This window comes from Chaetura pelagica, unplaced genomic scaffold (genome assembly GCF_000747805.2).
Source record: "Chaetura pelagica isolate M959 unplaced genomic scaffold, ChaPel_1.0 scaffold453, whole genome shotgun sequence".
NCBI lineage: Eukaryota > Metazoa > Chordata > Aves > Apodiformes > Apodidae > Chaetura > Chaetura pelagica.
Window position 1 is genome coordinate 1,166,558 of NW_009952879.1, and position 18,297 is coordinate 1,184,854.

The following is an 18,297-nucleotide window of genomic DNA, read 5'->3' on the forward strand; positions in this document are numbered from 1 at the left end:
TACAACTGACATTCCTCGTTCTTAAGATCTAGCACATGCTTACTACTCCCTTTAAGTGGCAGAAGGAAATGCAAATGCAGTTAGAAATGTGAATACTCAGGCACACTGGTGCTGCAGCAAGACAAAGAGTTGTTATTTTGGATGTATCTGGAAAGTGAACAGAAAGTAGTCCTCACTGAATAGTCAGCAGCAAAAAACTAGGCTGCTTCCTGTCCCAACATGTTACTGAAGTGGAGAGGATGGTAAGAGCTGACCCAAGAGCACAATTTTGGAGGCTTGGCATTCCATCTGGATGCAATGTTCTATCCCAGGAGCCTCAGTCACTTAGGAACGGGTATAGTTACTCATACATTTACCTTTCTTCTCCAGTTCCTGGTGGTTTCCAGAGCTTGTAACAGCTCCAGGTCTCAAGAAACAGTGTGGAACTGCTGCTGAGAACGTTTTGATCTGATGAGCCACTTGGTGTGTCTGCTCACACGCTCCAGCTCAGCCCCTGCAGCAGGTGGCTTTTTGGGCAGGATGGTCACTGCTCTTCTAGTGTCCCCTTGAAAATGGCCACGTTTCTGACCACACAGTGTGGCACGTTTCTGGCTGTGACATTGGTATTTTAGTGCAGTGACTAAATTGCCACCGAACTGTGCGTTTCCCATGCACATCAACTGCAATGGTTACATCTCCAGTTTCACTTTGATGCGCCAGTTTCTGGGAGCCTGACCCTCAGTCCCTCCCCTGGCTCAGCAGAGCAAATCCCGGTGTGAGCAGCGCGTCCTGCTGGGAAGGCCACAGGAAGGCGTTGGTCTGCAGTTGCCCTCTGCAGGTAGAAACGTGTCTTTACTTGGAAGTGCTCATCAATCCTCTGTCACTCCAGGTTGTCCTTGTCACCGACGGCTGCCTGGGCATCTGCCGGCCAGCGAAGCGACAGCAACCGGTTCCCGCTGCCTTTCCCCTTTCCATCCAAGCTGTATGTCATGTGCATGGCAAACCTGGAAGAGGTGATGTCTTTATCACATACCTTCCTCCTTCTTTGTTGCTCCTCTCTGAACTAATGAGCAGGTCAGCACAAAGCATACTTGGATGTTCTTGTGCTTAAAGTTTAGTTGACGTTATGGGGTTTAGTGGTAGTTCTTTGGCAAAATTCAACTGCAGTAGCTTTTTAAATGTGTATTATTGCACTGTTCTTATCTGCTACTATTGCTTTATTATAATAATCTCTATAAATTGTGTTGGTTGCTCCCTGGCAAATATTATGCAACTGTTATGTCTCTGTGTTATTGCCTTTACTGGATTACGTTGAATGCTTTGGGGGCTTCTCTTAATCTACAATTAAATTCTTGAGTAAATGACTTCTATTGCAAAGATGCTGAACACTTAACAAGAGCTTTTTGTAGAAATGTGAGTGACCAAAATTCTAAAGTCTTCAAGCCAGTGTTCAAACCAACTTCTCATAGTTTGGAAGGAAAGGTGACTGTTTTCTTTCTCTTCAGATAACTTTGAAAATCTCAGTACCAGCTTTAAAAATCTTGGCAGTAGTTAAAACTCTGTGGAATAAAAATGTTAGCCTGTATAGACTAAAACTTCATTAAAACTTCATAAAACTTCTATCAATAGCATTGCTTTTGGCTGGACATCTGTATTTTTCTGTCCATCTCAAAAGGATTTTCTACTTAGGCATGCAATAGGTATTTCAGCTTCAAGGCTGAAATTTCTCCATCAAGGATGATCCTCTTGACCAAGCTGATGGATTGAAGCATTGTTTACACATCAGAATAACTGGGAATAAAATAAATGTCCTATTGCTGATAAGTTTATGTGCCTTCATATGTATTCTCTGAGAACTTCTCAAAGAGTTGGACCTAGATAATCTTTAAGGACCCTTGAGCCAAACCTTTCTATGATTCTATTAATTGTATCTGCCTTCCCTCCTAAAAATTATATTATCCTGCAGGAGCTGGAAACTTAGCAATACCAAAAAGGTGTTATACTAGTTAAGGCATTCTCATGCTTTTGAAAACTAAGAGCTTCTGGGATTTTTGGTTGCTTAGACCTCTTTTGAAGCAGAACTGAACATGATAGAGCAATGTAGTGGGAGTTGGACTTAATAGTCCTTATGGGTCCCTTCCAATTGGAGATGTTCTGTGATTATTTGCTACAAGGCCAGATGCTGCATCTGCTCTAACAGAATTGCCACATCAGGAGTACATGTCCTGGGACACCAAGAATATTGGTTTATTCAGAGAGAAGAGAGGTAATAAAAAATCATGATAGCATCCAGCCAGCTGCTTTTCGCTGTGTTGTGCCTATTTGCTGAAAACATAACTGGTTAACAAAAGGAGAATGAAAAGACAACAAGAACAATTAATTTTATTTTTTTACAGCTTCAAAGCACAGATTCCTTAGACTGCCTGGAACGACTCATAGATTTAAACAATGGGGAAGGGCAAATTTTCACAATTGATGGACCCCTCTGCCTGAAGAATGTACAGTCCATGTTTGGGTTGGTAGACTTGTAAATAACACACCTTTGTGAAGGTTTTCAGTTAGCATCTGTGAAAGAAAACATATAACAAGCAATCTGTTGAGATGGGATGTTCTAATTAATGCTTGTTTCAATTTGTAATCTTGTTAACTGTATTTTTGTCTTCACCTTCACTGGTTAAGGTCAATATTTAATTTAGTCATTCTGTAATAAACCATGGCTGCTCTTCATGGCTGGCAGATAGAAGGTGCTAATTTCCAGAATGATTGTTAGTTTGCCATCAGTGGGATAATATGCTGCTTTGTTTTGTAATTTAGCAATGCTAGAACTATTGAATTAACTGTAGTAAAGAAAAAATAATTGGCAAGCTTAGTGAGTGTGCTTTGAATGAGCTATTTTAATTTGATATGTATTGTGTTTTCCTTGATAATAACTGATATTAACTGTGTTCTAGGAAGCTAATAGACCTGGCTTATACACCATTCCATGCTGTTCTCAAGTGTGGTCACTTAACATCTGATGTGCAAGTATTTCCCAGACCAGAACCTTTTGTTATAGATGAGGAAATAGACCCAATCCCTAAAGTAATTAATACAGGTAACAAATCTTTGAGTGCTTTTTTACTTAAATCCATTTGATTTCTACCTTTTCACTGTCACCTCTAAAACCTGTATCGTTATGGTTTCATCCACTTTTCCCTGTGCCAGGATCATTTGCTGACTGTGTAATTTTGGGGTATATGTGGCACCAGGGGACAAGGGCTGAAGTAAGGTAGAGGCTCTTTAAAAGCTTAGGGTGCAAATTTTTAGGGGCAGGGGCCATGGAAGGCAGCCATGGGCTGCTTTCCATCAAATACCCTCATAAACTTCACAGGGGATAGGAGAGATGTGTTGGATAAGGGGCTGCATTTTGTATTGGACTTGCCTTTATCAGAAAAACCCTGTGTTACCAGGTGAGACTAGTGTGTTTCTGGAGCTTGCTTCAAGGAATCCATTAGGAGTGGAGGTGAGAGGAATTGGTGGGGCAGCAGAAGTAAAGGCTGAGATTTATGAGATCTCTGTCTTCATAGTGTGTCCTCATCCTGGCATTTCTTACTAAGTTATTTTTAAAAACTGCTAGGAGGGAGAACCTTTCTCAGCCCTCCCAGCAGTGGACACTGCTCCCATGGGCAGCAGGTAGGCTGTGGATCTGACATTTGTTGTAGCCAAGAAGTGGGGAGGAAATCAAACAAGGGTGAGGCTGAAGCACATGGCTGCCTCAGTCCTTTACCAGCCACTGTCTACAGCTCTGGACAAGATGGAGCTGCAGTTGAGCTTCCAGAGGGAATGTAAAGTTCAAGAACCACAATTCAGTCTTCCCAGTCCTGGGAACATGCCTCAATTGGGACTAGTCCTGCCAGAGATCTGATGGGAATTCCTGCAGATCCTGTGGTGCCACTTGGAAGCTAGATTTGCTTTAGGCTGGCTGTACAGCCTTTTATTTAAAGATAACCTATGTTTTCTCTCCTTTTGAATTCAAAATGCTGGTACAGTGTACAAAACAATTTCACAATTCTGTATTTGTCTAGCAACGGGGTTCATGGGCATCAGTGTTTATGTGATGAAAGTTCTGTTCTTAGGTGTCAGGGTGTTATGTATGAATGTTTGTATCTTACTCACACCCACACTCCAGCCAAGGTTGGGGCTCTCTTGTGCTGCCTCTAGTCCCTGCTTCAGAAAGCTTAGTGCTGTATAAATTGTTATGTTAAATAGATTCTGGATACATTGTGGCTATTTCTGCATCTGACTTAAGCCTATTGTCTCCTTACAGACCTAGAAATTGTTGGGTTTGTAGATATAGCTGACATTTCTAGCCCTCCTGTCTTATCCAGACACTTGGTACTGCCCATTGCACTTAACAGAGGTGAGCAGGTTTTGTTTCTTTTGGCAAAAACTGATGTAAGATTCACTTGTAATGTCTCTTGGGCTTTAGACTAGAAGCAGAAGTTTTATGCTTTATCACAATGCCAGATGTCTCTAAAGAAATGTCATGTTTGTGTGGTTACAGTAAAACCTTGAACACAAGCTTGTGCTTTTTTTGAAAAATGTGTTCTTTAGAAAGTTACTAAGTGTCTTTATAGCATCCTTAAATAGCATTATTAATAGACCATGCTAATCATTATGCTAAAAATATGTGGTGCAAGATGAATATTTAATGCCTGCACCTAACTTGTTCTTAGAATGATTTGTGGTGAAAAGTCTGACCTTAATATTTGATCTACAAAAGTATTAACTGGTTCTTGGATGGTAGAGGATACAGGGTGGTGTCATGGACATAGAACTGATGTGTTTGAATTTATTCTTATCTTGTCTCTTTATTTGCTTTTATTCTTCCCCAGAAGGTGATGAGGTGGGACCTGGGATCACAGATGACACTGAAGATGAGAACTCAGCTAATCAGATTGCTGGGAAAATCCCCAACTTCTGTGTTTTACTACATGGCAGCCTGAAAGTGGAAGGCATGGTGGCTGTTGTCCAGTTGGGGTATGGAGCTGGATGTCTGCCTGAAAAATCTCTTACTTTGCTCACTTAGCCTTTATTTGTGAATTATGCTTATTTATATCTGTTCTCTGCACAGAGCTCTGCACTGCGGGACAAAGCTGTGGAGTTTTTAACTGAGGATATGTTTCTGGATATAAAATGCAAATAGTGAGCCTCTGCACTGTCGGGGGGCATATTCCAGGCAAAGAGGGTTGGAATGTTTCCAGCTTTTGGGTTTTGCTCTTTTCAATAGGCCAGAGTGGTATGGGATGCTCTATTCACAAGCTGATAGCAAGAAGAAATCAAACCTCATGATGTCTCTCTTTGAGCCTGGTCCTGAGCCCCTTCCGTGGCTGGGGAAGATGGCACAGCTTGGACCCATTTCAGGTACTGGGCACACTCGTTTCAGTAACTCCTACACATCCAGTGTTGCATGGGTGACCTTGCCAAATCTCAGTTGTTTATTTTCTTTTTTTCTCCCAGATGCAAAAGAAAACCCTTATGGAGAGGATGACAACAAGAGCCCTTTCCCCTTGCAACCCAAGAACAAGCGCAGCTACGCGCAGAACGTTACCGTGTGGATTAAACCAAGTGGTCTCCAGGTAGTGATACAGGTTTTGGATTCCATGCTTTATTTTCATCAGCAGTAGCCATCTGACCAGCCAAGTGCAGTCTGTGTGTGTCTTGTCCATTTATTTAATTCCTTTATTGCTTTTCTTTCATTTCTATAAACACTGCCTCTTTAGAATGTCCTGGTTAAAATGCAGGCAGAAGCGTAGCTGTGCCGTGAAGGCTCTGTCTGCAGTGCAGCATCTGCTGTAGTTTATTGGATTTAGTATCATTACCATTTATGTTTCAGTCTTTGAGAGCTGCAGTCCTGTCAGTGCTCAGGATAATTTAACAATCAGTAGTTGAGGATTGTTTCCCCAGCTTTCCCAGCAATTGCCAAGATTTTTTTATTTTTATTTTTTTCTTTTCTGCAGACAGATGTACAGAAGATCCTGAGAAATGCAAGGAAACTTCCTGAAAAAACTCAAACCTTCTATAAAGTGAGTACATTTCAGGCTGGCCCAAGTTTGAGTCATAGTGATTGTGGTGCATTTGAGAAAGGAACACATTCTGCCTGATGTTCTGTGCAGGCTTGGAGGGCTCTGCAAAACATACATGGTTCTGCAGAGGAGACATCTTGGGTGTGTTCTACAGACTAGTTCAGGTGAGACAAGGGGGTCCAGTTTCCCTGCCACCACCATCTCTGGCAGGGTGACATAGACTTGTCATGTTTACAGGTGCCCCTGCTCCTTCCATGGTGAACTTTGCAGATTTTATGTTGTTGTCCAGGCATAAACTGAGGGATCAGAGAAGAACAGGAACACAGATGTCATTCTGAGTCTAAAAATGTCTCCTACATTTTTTCTACAACTGAAGCAGAGAGAGACAAAATTCCAGGCACATTTGGCCACATGGTAATAATCCATAATCTAGAATGAAGCGGGAGGTAATTGTTCCTCTTGTAAGCTTGAGGCTGAAGCAGTTGGTGATTGTAGCCCCCAGAGACTTCAAGAATGAATACCCTGCCTAAATGCACATGAGCACTTGTCAGTTTATAGGGAGGAAAAATCAATATATTTACATATTCCTGGACACTGTTGCTAAGGGCAGCAGTCAGTGAAGCCAAATTTGGAGGCTTCCCCTAGCTGGGACACAGGCAAAACATGCAGGTACAGTAGCTGAATGCACAAAAGGGAGAAATGGAGATTTATAGGAAGGGATTAAAAAACATACCAGTTCTTTAGTTGTGCCACTATAATGCTCAAGGCCTGAAGTGTTTTTTATCTCCTGAGCAGCTGGGCAGTTTCTAACTGATCACTCGGGTGATTCTCCTCTTACCTTTGAAAAAAAAGAAGAAAACCATGCTCTATGCCAAGGCTTAGTGGCTTTTAAAGTTCTCCTTCCTTGCAGGAACTCAACCGTTTACGAAAGGCAGCTCTGGCCTTTGGGTTTTTGGAGCTGCTGAAGGGGGTGGCAGACATGCTGGAGAGGGAGTGCACCCTGCTCCCCGACACCGCCCACCCCGACGCCGCCTTCCAGCTCACACATGCTGCTCAGCAGCTCAAAGTGGCAAGTACTGGAGCATCAGAGTATGCTGCCTATGAGCACAACATTGCTCCTCTGCAGACAGACTTTTCCAGCAGCACCACTGAACGAATGTGAAGTCTCTGTTAGGGGAACTTCTGGAGATTTAAGATTCAAGGGGTTCCAGTTTTCTTGCCCTGTTTATTTTCTAGGGTCTGTTTAATTAACCGGAGAACTTCCTAGCAAATGGGGTTCCTGAATAACCATAGCTAGTTCATGGTGGCTTTAGTCAGATCTGGATGCTGTGGAAAATCTCCCAAAGTCAATTACTGTGTTGGATGATTGCTGGAAGTTACTCACTACATGTGAGGTAAGAGAGAAAAATCCCCAAAATGTGGCTACTACATAACTGAACTCACTGGTAAAGGTACCCTAGAAGGCAGCTACTGTGCTTTGTACTCCAACTTGATTAGTCCAAAGAAAACAGGGGTGAGAATCATTGTGCAAGATGAGATACACAGCTCATTTCAGGGTGTTGTCACTAGTCTTATGCCCAACTTGGAAGCCAGTTTGTACTGCCCTAATGAGTTACCACTTCCATTGCAGGGCTTATGCTAGTGAAAGTAACTTAAGCTTGTGATACATGGTGGTTTTTTTTAATTTGCATAATATTAATAAAGGGTAATTCTTAATGAAAATTTAAGTTGGATTTGTTCCATTTTCATAGCAACTAGGCTAAAACATTGACCTGGTGAAGGCTCAGCTCCCAGCTGCTTGTCACAAGAATTAAATGATAAATTATTACAACTCCTCACGTTCAGGGAAAGAAGGAACAACTCAACTAAAGCAAAATTTGGTTTTAAATCTTTATTAATAGAAACACATTCTTCCTGAAGGACTAAAATTCAGTAGTGTTAAGACCCATGACACCTTGCACTAGGTACCACAATTTCACTGAGAACTACAATGTATGAGTACATAGAGATTTCATAACAGAAGTTTAAATGCCCAGTGGAGAAATTACGAAGTATGAAAATGATCCTTGCTGTTCCATTACTCAACTAATTCAATCCTTTGACATACTTCAAACACAGGTACAGTGTGTGCTATAGTGAAATATTAAGTGTGTAAATAATGCTCAACTCTCCTGAGTAAAGTAACCTGCACTCTGCAGTGAGGAGGGAGTCTCAAGTGCCCCCGAAGAGCAGTTGCCTCATGCCTCCTGTTGACAGAACACATTTGTGAAATGCAGCCTGGAGCCTGTACAAGTTCTGTGTTACAGCTCCCTGTAACAGTATTTCCCTTCCTTTACAGTAACAATCACTGGGTCTACATCACAAACAGTAAGCTGTTTGTTACCTTTAACAGGAACAATAATTTTCTGGAGAATTCATAGTGTTTTACAGTAGAAAGAGATAAATAGTAACATGGCACTAAGCTAATCTCCACTTCAGTGCCTGTTCTGGATTGCTGGCCTTGCTTTGCCTTGCCCTAGGAGCAGTAGCAGTTTTTGTGGAGCAACCTGTTCATAACCATTATACAGTTTAGAGCAAACTTAGCTAAACTTGAGGCTTGAGGAGGCCAGAGAGATCTGGAATTAACTACAGGAGGCTAGGTGTGAAGAAGGACATGTGGAGATAAAGTCAGCTGAAACAGAGGCTTCCAGGTGAGGTAGAGGACCTGGAATTCAGGGGAAACTGCTCTTTTGTTTGTTGTTGCTGTTGTTTAAAGCAAGCACAGAGGTAAGGGTCCCTTTAACCCCTTTGTGGGATCTCACCCAGTGAGATGAGATACAAGCTATCAAAATAAAACAAAATTCAAGCCACTACTTCGTCCCACCAGGGGCCAACCAACAAGGCATATGCACCAACTCTCCAGTGCACCCCTAAATTTAAGTAGAAAAGCAGTCTGCTGCCCTTCCAAAGTCTATAAATAAAAACAGGAGCTACAGCCCTGCCAGGAATGATCAAAGGAGCCCTGGTCTCCCAAGAGAGTTCCATGTTTTCCCTTTGCTTTGGTGGGATGGAGCTCTGTTGGGATTTGTTCACGTGCTAAGAGAAGGTGGTACCTGTGTTTCCTTGTTTTGTTGCTTCAATGCTGGCATTACCAAACCTGACCATGTCAGAGAGCAGCAGCTTCTTTCCCCTGACACCTGGATAAGGATGTGTTGCTACAGGCCTGCTAGGCTCCACACAGCACTCCTGTTAAGGCTAAACTAGAAACAGATTAAATTGGTAGCACTTACATCAACATCAGATACATCCAGTTTCAATTCTGCAGCAGCAGAATGCAGGAGGGGTGTGTGTTGAGCAAGGTTACCCCAAACTCTAATAGACACCCAAAAACCTTTAACAAACACCCCAACACTGTTTACAGGGGTCTCAGACTGTGCTCCTCCTGTCACCAAGATGGACCCAAGGAACAGCAGGGCCAGCTAACAGGATATCCCAACATCAGAAGGCCTATCTGCATGCAAGAGTGAAAGAGCAAACCTCCAATTAAAAGATAAAACACTATTTCTATTTAGTGCTGCTCCACTGTTCATAAGCATATTATATGCAGATAATAGGATTTCTTTCTAATATGGTAGTTGACAGGATACAAGTTTAAGTGTTACTGTTCACTGGTAAATGTCATGCACAGGTGATTAAGAGGGAACAAAATACAGACCATGGGAATGTTACCTGAATTCACTATGAAATCACGAAATCTAATGAGATCATTTAATTTTACAAAATTCTTTACATTACAGGGAGTAAAACCATAAGAATTAGAGGCTTATCTTGTAATTGAGAGAAGTTTGATAAGAAAGCACTGCAGTCCTTCACTTCATCTTTCTCTTCTTTGGTCCAAGGTGCTGTTTCCTTTGCTTGTAGAGATGACGGTAGTTTAGAAATACCCCTGAAAAAGAATGAAGTGCTTATGTAAAACATGACTGTACCTTTTAATGCTAGATGGATGTTCCACATTTAAAAAAACCAAACAACAAACCAAAATCAACAACAACAATCAAAGCACCATACAAAAAACCAATAGTTTATGGGTGTGCAGAGTGTTGAAAAATAATGCAATTTGTTGTTTCTGTTGGGTGAGGCAGGGATTGCTGCACAGGCTGTTTGCTGTGGGCTGCTCAGAAGGTTGGTCTGTCACTTTTTAAAAGTTGCAACACTGGCTGTGCAGAGCTGGGAAAGGATCAACCAGGTATTTCAGAGTGAAAGCCAATTAAAGGTATCCTTTTTTGTCTGTGAAAGGGAGAGATCTAGTGCAAGTTCAGCTTAAAATTCTAGGTTAGACTCCCTTGACTTGCAGATACCCAGACCTCCTGGGTGTGCACATTACAGTTAACTTAGTTTAAAAATGTAACAGCAGAAACAATATGCATCAAGCACAATTTAAATCATAGTTAAATATCCTACTACTTAAATACACTAGTACTTAAATATCCTACTATTTAAAGAGCCTGGAAAAACATAACTTCATGTTGCACCAGTTAACAGTTTAGTTAAACACTGCTTTAATTTGAAATTATATTTAGATTTGTGCTAAATCATTCCAAAGCTCAAAGGTGAAACTAAGTATAATGAAGTTTTAAATAGCTTTACAAATTATTCTTATATCTGTAGATAATGCTAACTTGTTACCAAGGTCTCCTTGGTGGGCTAATCAGTGCTAATTGTGTTCCCCTCCATCCCTGACAAATGTACTAAAACAAGCCACAAGGATCATTCTCAACCTCAAGCAATTTAGTGTTGCCATAATACCCAAGATGCAGAAATTTCATTTTCTTTGACAAATACATTTATTCAGAGGAAACTGACCTTTTTATATCAACAGTGAGAAATACAATTAAGTTTCTTACCTAAAAACAAGGCTATAAGGCATATTTGAAGCAAAAATGAAAACTGGATTGTGACGTTCAGTGGGTTTGGCAATGCCAGACTGTACTTCCCTGTTTCATTGAAGATTGGAATGGACTGAATGATAGAGACAGCTGAAAGCAGAAGGCCACCATTGTTACCAAACACAGATAAGAGATACAATTGCCCAGCCCACACCAACTTTTCCAAGCTATTCCCTTCTTAATTTGCTAGCTCGCATGAATTAAACCGATTTTAAAGCTTTTTTTAAACATGCAGTATAGAAGAAAGCAGCTAGATCAGCCAGGAAGGCAGCTTAGCTGTCAAAGTGAAGTTGCCTGGTGAGACACTGTTCTCACACACAACCATAGCCTGCAGGGCCCATGCCTGCAGTATTCACAGACTTCCCTTTCCCTGGAATTGGGCAATGCCCAAACCTACTCCTGGCTCACAGAAACAGGTTCTGACAGGTATGATTACACACAGTTCTTACAGCTAGAAGCTGAGCAATGATATGCTGCTTAAATAAATAAAAATTTAAAAATAATCCAGATCTCCTAGGACAGTCATTCTCCAAGCAGACAGGGAGCAGAGCCTTCTCTGGGCAGCAGTGTCTCAGGTTATGCTGCTTGCAGAGGAAGAATCAGCCCCTGCCTGCCCTGTACAGTGATTTACAAGATCATGTCAAGATCTGTGGGCTCGTCTGAACCTGAGCTGGGCTGACAGGCCTTGCAGCCCAAAGCAAACACTGTTGAGTACGAGCAGAGGGAGGAGAGCACTGCTGTCCTGTCCTGCTCTGACGGAGTGAAGCACACAAGTGGTCACTTTGCAAGGTAACCTTTTGTTTTCCTCTCCAGTGCCCAAAAGGGACTTGTTTTCATATCAAAAAAATATTTGATTTGGTAAGAAAAAAACAACAACTTATATTTGGCTCAGCTCAAAGTAAGTATCTATTTGTTTTTCTATTATTATTTTTCAGTCCAGCAGCCAAACCAAAAAAAGTGAGTTATTTGCCTTGACTAAAAGTTGTTTATTAAACTTTTTCAGACATACCTTCTGCTAAGCCTCCTAAGGGGTAGAGAGGGATCCAGGCAGTGTAACGGAGCCAGGTCAGTGGTTTCCATTCAATACCAATGCATGAAAGCATGTAATATGGATACCTAAAACCAGAGTGCAAAGAGACAAGACACTTGAAAATGGAAGCTGCTACTAGAATTATTCTTGCATCTACCTGCTGTACTGAAGAGTCAACATAGTGATGTAATATTCTAAAGTTGTTCCTATGGATCATGATGAACACACCCTTATTTGGCAGTTCACAGAACTGATCATATAGATGAATGTAACTGCCTGGCTTGCCTAATAAACCTTTCAAAATACTTCTTTTGAAAGAGAAACAGAACATAGTGCAGCTCACTTGACAATGGAAATTCAAAGCAAGAGAACCTTCAAGAGAAATAGCAACAGGTTTCTCTAGGCTCAGGGCATTATTATAATTTTCAGACTCCAGCCTTGTCTCAGCTTTTGGTAGGTGGAACAAGCTCTGAGAGCTGTGATGGTCTGTGCCTAAAGGAGATGTTCCTCTCTGGGGCCAAGACACTAGAGCCACTCTTGCAAAACTTAAAAGGATCAAACCTCCTTTCAAGAGTTCCTGGGAACAACACCTGCTAGAGGAAAAATCCCACAAACCTAAAGAGCTCGATGATACTCCAGAAATAAAATACAAAGAACACCACAGGTTTGCTCTGCATTTCCTCTAGGCCGCCAAGGATAACAAATAAAATAAAGCTTCTTCCAAATACCTGTTTAAGAAAAACAAGTTAAGGAACAGTCTTCATCACAAGAAAGAGCAAGTCCTTGCTGTCAAAAACATGGAAGATGTGTACTTTTCACATGTGAAACATGCTGAGCACAAAACTAACTGCAGCTGAGCTGTGACCTGCTTCTGAGTATGGGTTTTGCTCTGTATTTAAGTGCAATCCAACAGACCTAGTCTTAAATCATCTATCCTCATTTGTAGGCAAAATAACCACAATCAGGATAAAAAAGGCACTGACACCAAATAAAAATCACGTACTTTTCATCAGCCACTTCTTGCTTTTGCTGTCCTGAACTATCCTCCCTAGGTAATGGAAGAAGACATCCTGCCACAGCTGAATCTGGGAAGCATGGATTCCTGCCTCTTGAATATATTCTCTAGTCCAGTGCCAGTGAGGTTGTGTCACTTATTTTAGGCGAGTCTCAATGCGTGTATTTACTTTAAACACAGGGAGAGCAAGGAGAAGAATCTTAAAGCATTACCTGCATTACAGTAGGTGCCAGTGGTGATCTGACTAGTCCTATGAGGGAATTCACAATCTCCATGATTGCCAGGGTCTGACAGAAATACATCATGTCAGCAATAGTGTGAAATGTATCATAGAAGGAATCTGTAAGACACGAGATGCCATTTTAGAGAACTTCATTCCTGTGTTCAGGAAGCTGGTGAGCAGCATGGCTTTTAACAGGATTCTAGTTGTAGTAAAATCCATTATGCATAATTATGTAACTTCATTATAGACCTTACCTTGATCTCACAGCAGTTAGGCCAGAAACATTGCTCAAGTGCTCTTTCATCAACAGAAGGATCAAGGACTATTTCAGTGATCACCAAAGAAAGCCTACAGTGCTGTACCTCAGCAGAATGAATCCTTCTTGCTTCAAAAACAAAATATTCTGCCCAGCTCATTTTCAGAAATGCTAACATTGCAGTGAGTGGGACATTTTGCTCCACCTGATTTTAGAAGTAATCTTGGCAAAGTCAAGCACTGTTCATCAGAACATGCAGTTGTGATTCACAAGAGGCCAGTGTTTTTCTGCCCTTGACACTGTGATAGCCCTTGAGAGGCCCTTGCTGAGAGCTTCAGTGATTTATTCATGGTATTGTTTCCTCAGTGTGTCTTCCTTTAGATGTCACTATTTAGAAAGTATTAAAAGCAAACAAAACTCCTGAGGTAAGTAAAGTAGTGCTTATTACTTGCCTTTTCCTAAGATGAACAGTCGTACTGTCATGTTCACAAAAATCCAAGAGAATCCCAAAAACTGTACCAGATTATACATGACTAAGTATCCTTTCTTCAGGTGTCTGAAAGCTGAAATCAATAATAAGCACATCAGGCGAACAGAGTACAAAGGTTAAGTGTTTCTGCAAAGAGCAGAGCTGCAAACCAGGCTTTCTGTGAGAATAAAGCTCACAGGGGAAGCTGCTGCTTGTGATGACAGGGTTGCTGTGTGCTCCCTGGGTTCTGCCTGCTGTTCCCACCTGCTAGGACTCAATTCTTGCTCATTGGGTTTTTGGTGGGGTTTTTTTTCAAATTCCTTGGAAACTGCAGACCATTTTTATTAAATTTCTAAACAGCTCACAATACAAAGATCCCCCTCCAAGCTGCACCCAGCCAACCAAAATTGCTCTGTCAGAGCTGAGGAGAGCTGAGGAGTGGCAGCAGCTTCCTGACCCCCACTGCACGCTGGACAGGTGCGGTTACTTACGGTCTTTTGGGACTCTGGATTCTATTTTCATTTTGTTAATCTTTTCTTCTTCCTTAGGATGAAGGATAAGGTTTAAAAGAGTGTTACTGTAATTAGCAAGTGATTTGTTAACTACATTACTGCAAAGCTAGGGGGCTTAAAATGCAGCTAAGCAGCCAGTTGCTAGAGGGTTTTAATTTTCACCTGCACAAAACAGCAGATTCATCATCCAGAAGTTATGGTGCAGGAAAAGCTAGAGGGTGTTAACTTGTTATCCTGCCTTCACTATGTATTTTATTCTAGTAATTACATGCTTTTGCTGAGAAAGCCTGCTGTTTTCTGTGTTAATTCTCAGTTGTCACTTAGTTGTTTCTTAGTACTGTTCCTTAAAACATTTCATGACCCACCAGTGACCTGAAGGGAGCTGAGAACATCCAGCCCAGGCTCTCTGCCTGCCCCTCACCACTGCTTCCTGGCTCCTGGCACTGCAGCAGCCCTTCCTCCTTCACAGTTAGCTCAGTGGCTGTGGAGGGGAACAGGGCAGTGTTTGTTGTCAAACAGATCTGAAGGAATGGGGCCTGGTCAAGTCTTCTCCAAGCTGTTCTTGCATCTTCCGGATGCAGGAAGCTGCTCTAGCTTTACCAGATGGTGGGAATGCACCATCAGGGTCAGCTCGTGGCTCAGGAAAGAGCCTCAGGAATCCCTGCTTTTCAGACAATGCCCAGGACTGGCGTCTGCAAATCCATATGGCACATTGATACAATCCTCACATAGATCAGGACACAGGGCTGGGAAGATGCCAGGTGTGAGGTGTGAGCCCTCGGCTGCAGATCCCAGCCAGCACTGAGCTATTGAGAGCCACCACTTCAGGTTCAAGCTGCTGCTCCTTCTAGACCCAAGTGTTTGTGTTTCTGAACCCCTGCTTACAGTCTGAGCCGTTTAACTAATTCTACATGGGACCTGTGTGAAAGAGCAGTGACAGTCAGCATGCCAGACAATTCCAGGTAAATGAAGAACACGAGTTCACGTGCAGGGGAGCAGCTGCCCCTGCTTTGTAGCTGGCAGCACAAGCCACGTGTGCCCCCAGGACTGACCTTCTCCCTCAGCTCAGTTTCAGCATCAGATTCATCCAACCAGCGGTCGAAGTCAGGAGCCAAGAAGAGCGGGCGCTTCTCTTGCTTGGTGAGTCTCTCCCACCAGTTACTCTCTTTTTTCTGCACAGTGATGTTCAGCTGCCTTTGAGTCACCCTGCACACAGGCTGAGGGCAGACACAGGACCATAGATCAGCAAAAGTCCTAAGAAACAAGCCCCGAGACTTGAGTTGTACCCAAGCTCTCCTTGTCAAGGAGGCAGGAGTGGCATGGGCTGCTGCAGCACAAGCATCTCTCTGCCACCCAAGGTGTGAAGCAAAGGGCAGCCCCATGGAAGATGGCAACTGTGATGGCTATAAAAGTTGATAAGCAGCCTGAAAGCCTGCCTGTACTGGACAGCAACACTGCATGCCACCACAAGGAGCTCAGAGCCTAGCACTAGCCTTCCTAGGCAGAACCCATCACCCTGGCTTTAGACCTTCTTGGATCTAGTACTGTGAGCCACCATCTCCTCTAACTAGTGGTAAAAGTAACACTGCCATCAGCCATGGGTCCCTGTCCAAAACAGGGGACCCTGTGTGACATCTGCTACAGCAAGAGAATAGCCAACAGCCTTAGGAAACACCCGAAGATGATGATGAGCTGACAGACCTGGCAGTGTGGTCACTGCCACCCCATGAGGCCTCTCCACCACAGCCACACTCTTCATAATGGCAGCTCGGAACCTCTCCATCCTTACAGCCCATAGTGTTGTCACCTTGGGTGCCCACCCTTACTGCCACCATCACATCCCCCTGCACCTCAAGCCTGTGCCAAAGTGCTCTGCAGGGAACTGCCCCTCGGAGCAGCTGAAGAGCCATGAACTGTCCACATGACACCAGCACTGCTCCCTCAAGGCTGGCTGGCTGCTCTTGGGACATCTGAAGGCTGCAACTATAATTTACAGCTACCAATGCCTGGTCCCTGTCTGTCAGAAGCTCCATCTCTGGCGGGTGGCCAGCCTGGCACCAGCAAGGGGCACTCATGGTGCACGTCAAAGCTCAAAGAAAACCCTGGGCTGCAATATTGCCAGTCCTGACCTTCCATGGTTACACAGATTGCACGGAGCAGGTTCTCCTCCAGCCCCTTCACAGTGACTCAGTGATGAGACTTCTGGAAGGAGGCTGCTCTGCAGAGGCAGGGGTTGTCTTCCAGGCCTGGCTCCCAGCACAGCCCAGGGCTGCCAGCACAAGGGACAAGCGCAGGCAGTGGTGGACACCTCTCCCCAAACTGTGGACCAGGCAGCTGCTGCTTTACAGGACAGATAACAAACTGGTGACAGGATCCTGGAACCAAGGGATGTTCAGTGCCTGACACTCAGTACCTGCTAGGTGCCACCCGAGAAACCTGCTGGCCAACAACAGACCCTGGGAATTCATTCTTGAGCCACCTCCTCCCTTGTTGAAGCAGCAGAGGTAAATGGTGGCTCCCAACTGCAGCTCTTCCCAGCAGGCAGCCAGGAATCAGCAGCACAAATCCTGCACTGGCAGCAGAGCCCTGGGTCTTCCTGCGCTCCCAACAGCCTTGAGAGGTCAAGACAGACTCTCCTCTGTGAGGAACAAAGAGGGACTGCTCTTCCAGCCAGGCTTTCTTCTTACTGGACTACAATTGCAATTAAGAAAAGATTTTGCAATAGAAGCCACCATGGATCTGTCCTGGCAACCTAAGAAATCTGCACAAGCCAGGAACACTGGTTCTCATGACTTTTATTGTGTTGGGCTGCAAAAGAAGCCAGGAAGCATCACCCTGACCCTTTGCAGCACAGTGTTCCCCAGCTCACCAGTCAAGGCTGCATCAGACAACACACTGCCAGGTTCTCCCATTGTTTTGCTACTCTAAATCCTTAAAAAAAAAGCCAGACAACTGCTGTCTAACAACTGAGACCTGTTTCCATGAAGGCTGACCCATGTGAGCACTATCTCCAGGGAGGTGATTTGCATTCAGGCAGGATGGTGGCTGAGCACTGGGACAGGTGACTGCCCCTGATGGCTTTTGGTTTGCAGCAGTTACAGAGTTACCAGGAAAATCTAAGCAGCGTTTGATGGACTTGCTGCACAGCCATTTTCCTTTCAAGTTTTTAAAATGTCACTTGTTCTTTCCAAGAGTTATAGAAGTAAAAATACCTACTTTGGGCTCAACCGGTTCTAGGAACTCGATCTGGAACTCGTAGATGTTGTCCCCTTTGGCACCATGACCCTGAGCTGAAAGACAAGAAGTGAGAGTCAGGGTGAAGGTCCCTGGCAGCTCCACGCTCCCCCCTGCAGAGAACACTTCATATGCAGAAATCCAGCAGTTGTTGCTTCCTCCTCTCCTGCTGGGAGGCACGAGGAAACCACAGGCTGACAGGGAAGAAGCAAACAGCCCGAAAGGTCGCTCTGAGGTGCAGTTCCTGCAGCTCTGCAAGGCGCAGGAGAAGGGTCCTTGCTTGCAGGAAGGCAGCAGGTGCCCTTCCCCAGAAGAGAAGGCCAAACGGCTCAGAACTAGCTTGGATCCAACTGGAAATCCCCTCTGCTGGACGGGCTTGGAGGGATCCAGCCCCCAAGTGCCCGGGGAGGCCCCAGAAAGGCTCCAAACCCCCCAGGCTTTGTTTAACTTCCACCCTTCCAGGCTGTAAACCGATCCCGAGGTGCCACCGACAGCCCCGATCAGGTGGCCCTGGCGGGGCTCGGCAGGGAGGCAGCAGTTCCTGGACAACCCATCTCTGGGAAAACCGCTCAATAGACGAGAAAACCCC

The 18,297-nt window shown here is 43.8% G+C and overlaps 2 protein-coding genes across 2 annotated transcripts in view; one reads left to right on the forward strand and one right to left on the reverse strand.

The window, feature by feature from the left end:
* Positions 1–7,325, forward strand: part of VWA9 (von Willebrand factor A domain containing 9) — a 10,080-nt gene extending 2,755 nt beyond the window's left edge. Inside the window, 10 exon segments of the mRNA XM_009995291.1 lie at positions 818–906; positions 908–992; positions 2,376–2,494; positions 2,931–3,073; positions 4,286–4,378; positions 4,854–4,998; positions 5,249–5,382; positions 5,479–5,597; positions 5,979–6,044; positions 6,955–7,325. Coding sequence (XP_009993593.1) covers positions 818–906; positions 908–992; positions 2,376–2,494; positions 2,931–3,073; positions 4,286–4,378; positions 4,854–4,998; positions 5,249–5,382; positions 5,479–5,597; positions 5,979–6,044; positions 6,955–7,206 — 1,245 coding nt within the window. The 3' untranslated portion in view covers positions 7,207–7,325.
* A 2,124-nt stretch (positions 7,326–9,449) lies between these two features.
* The window catches only part of PTPLAD1 (protein tyrosine phosphatase-like A domain containing 1), an 11,352-nt gene continuing 2,504 nt past the window's right edge, over positions 9,450–18,297 (reverse strand). Inside the window, exons 2-10 of the mRNA XM_009995322.1 lie at positions 17,691–17,764; positions 15,527–15,691; positions 14,454–14,505; positions 13,946–14,056; positions 13,227–13,354; positions 12,615–12,727; positions 11,979–12,085; positions 10,928–11,059; positions 9,450–9,969 (exon numbers count right to left, since the gene is read on the reverse strand). Of these exons, the coding sequence (XP_009993624.1) occupies positions 9,893–9,969; positions 10,928–11,059; positions 11,979–12,085; positions 12,615–12,727; positions 13,227–13,354; positions 13,946–14,056; positions 14,454–14,505; positions 15,527–15,691; positions 17,691–17,764 (959 nt within the window). The 3' untranslated portion in view covers positions 9,450–9,892. The remainder of the gene's footprint in view (positions 9,970–10,927; positions 11,060–11,978; positions 12,086–12,614; positions 12,728–13,226; positions 13,355–13,945; positions 14,057–14,453; positions 14,506–15,526; positions 15,692–17,690; positions 17,765–18,297) is intronic.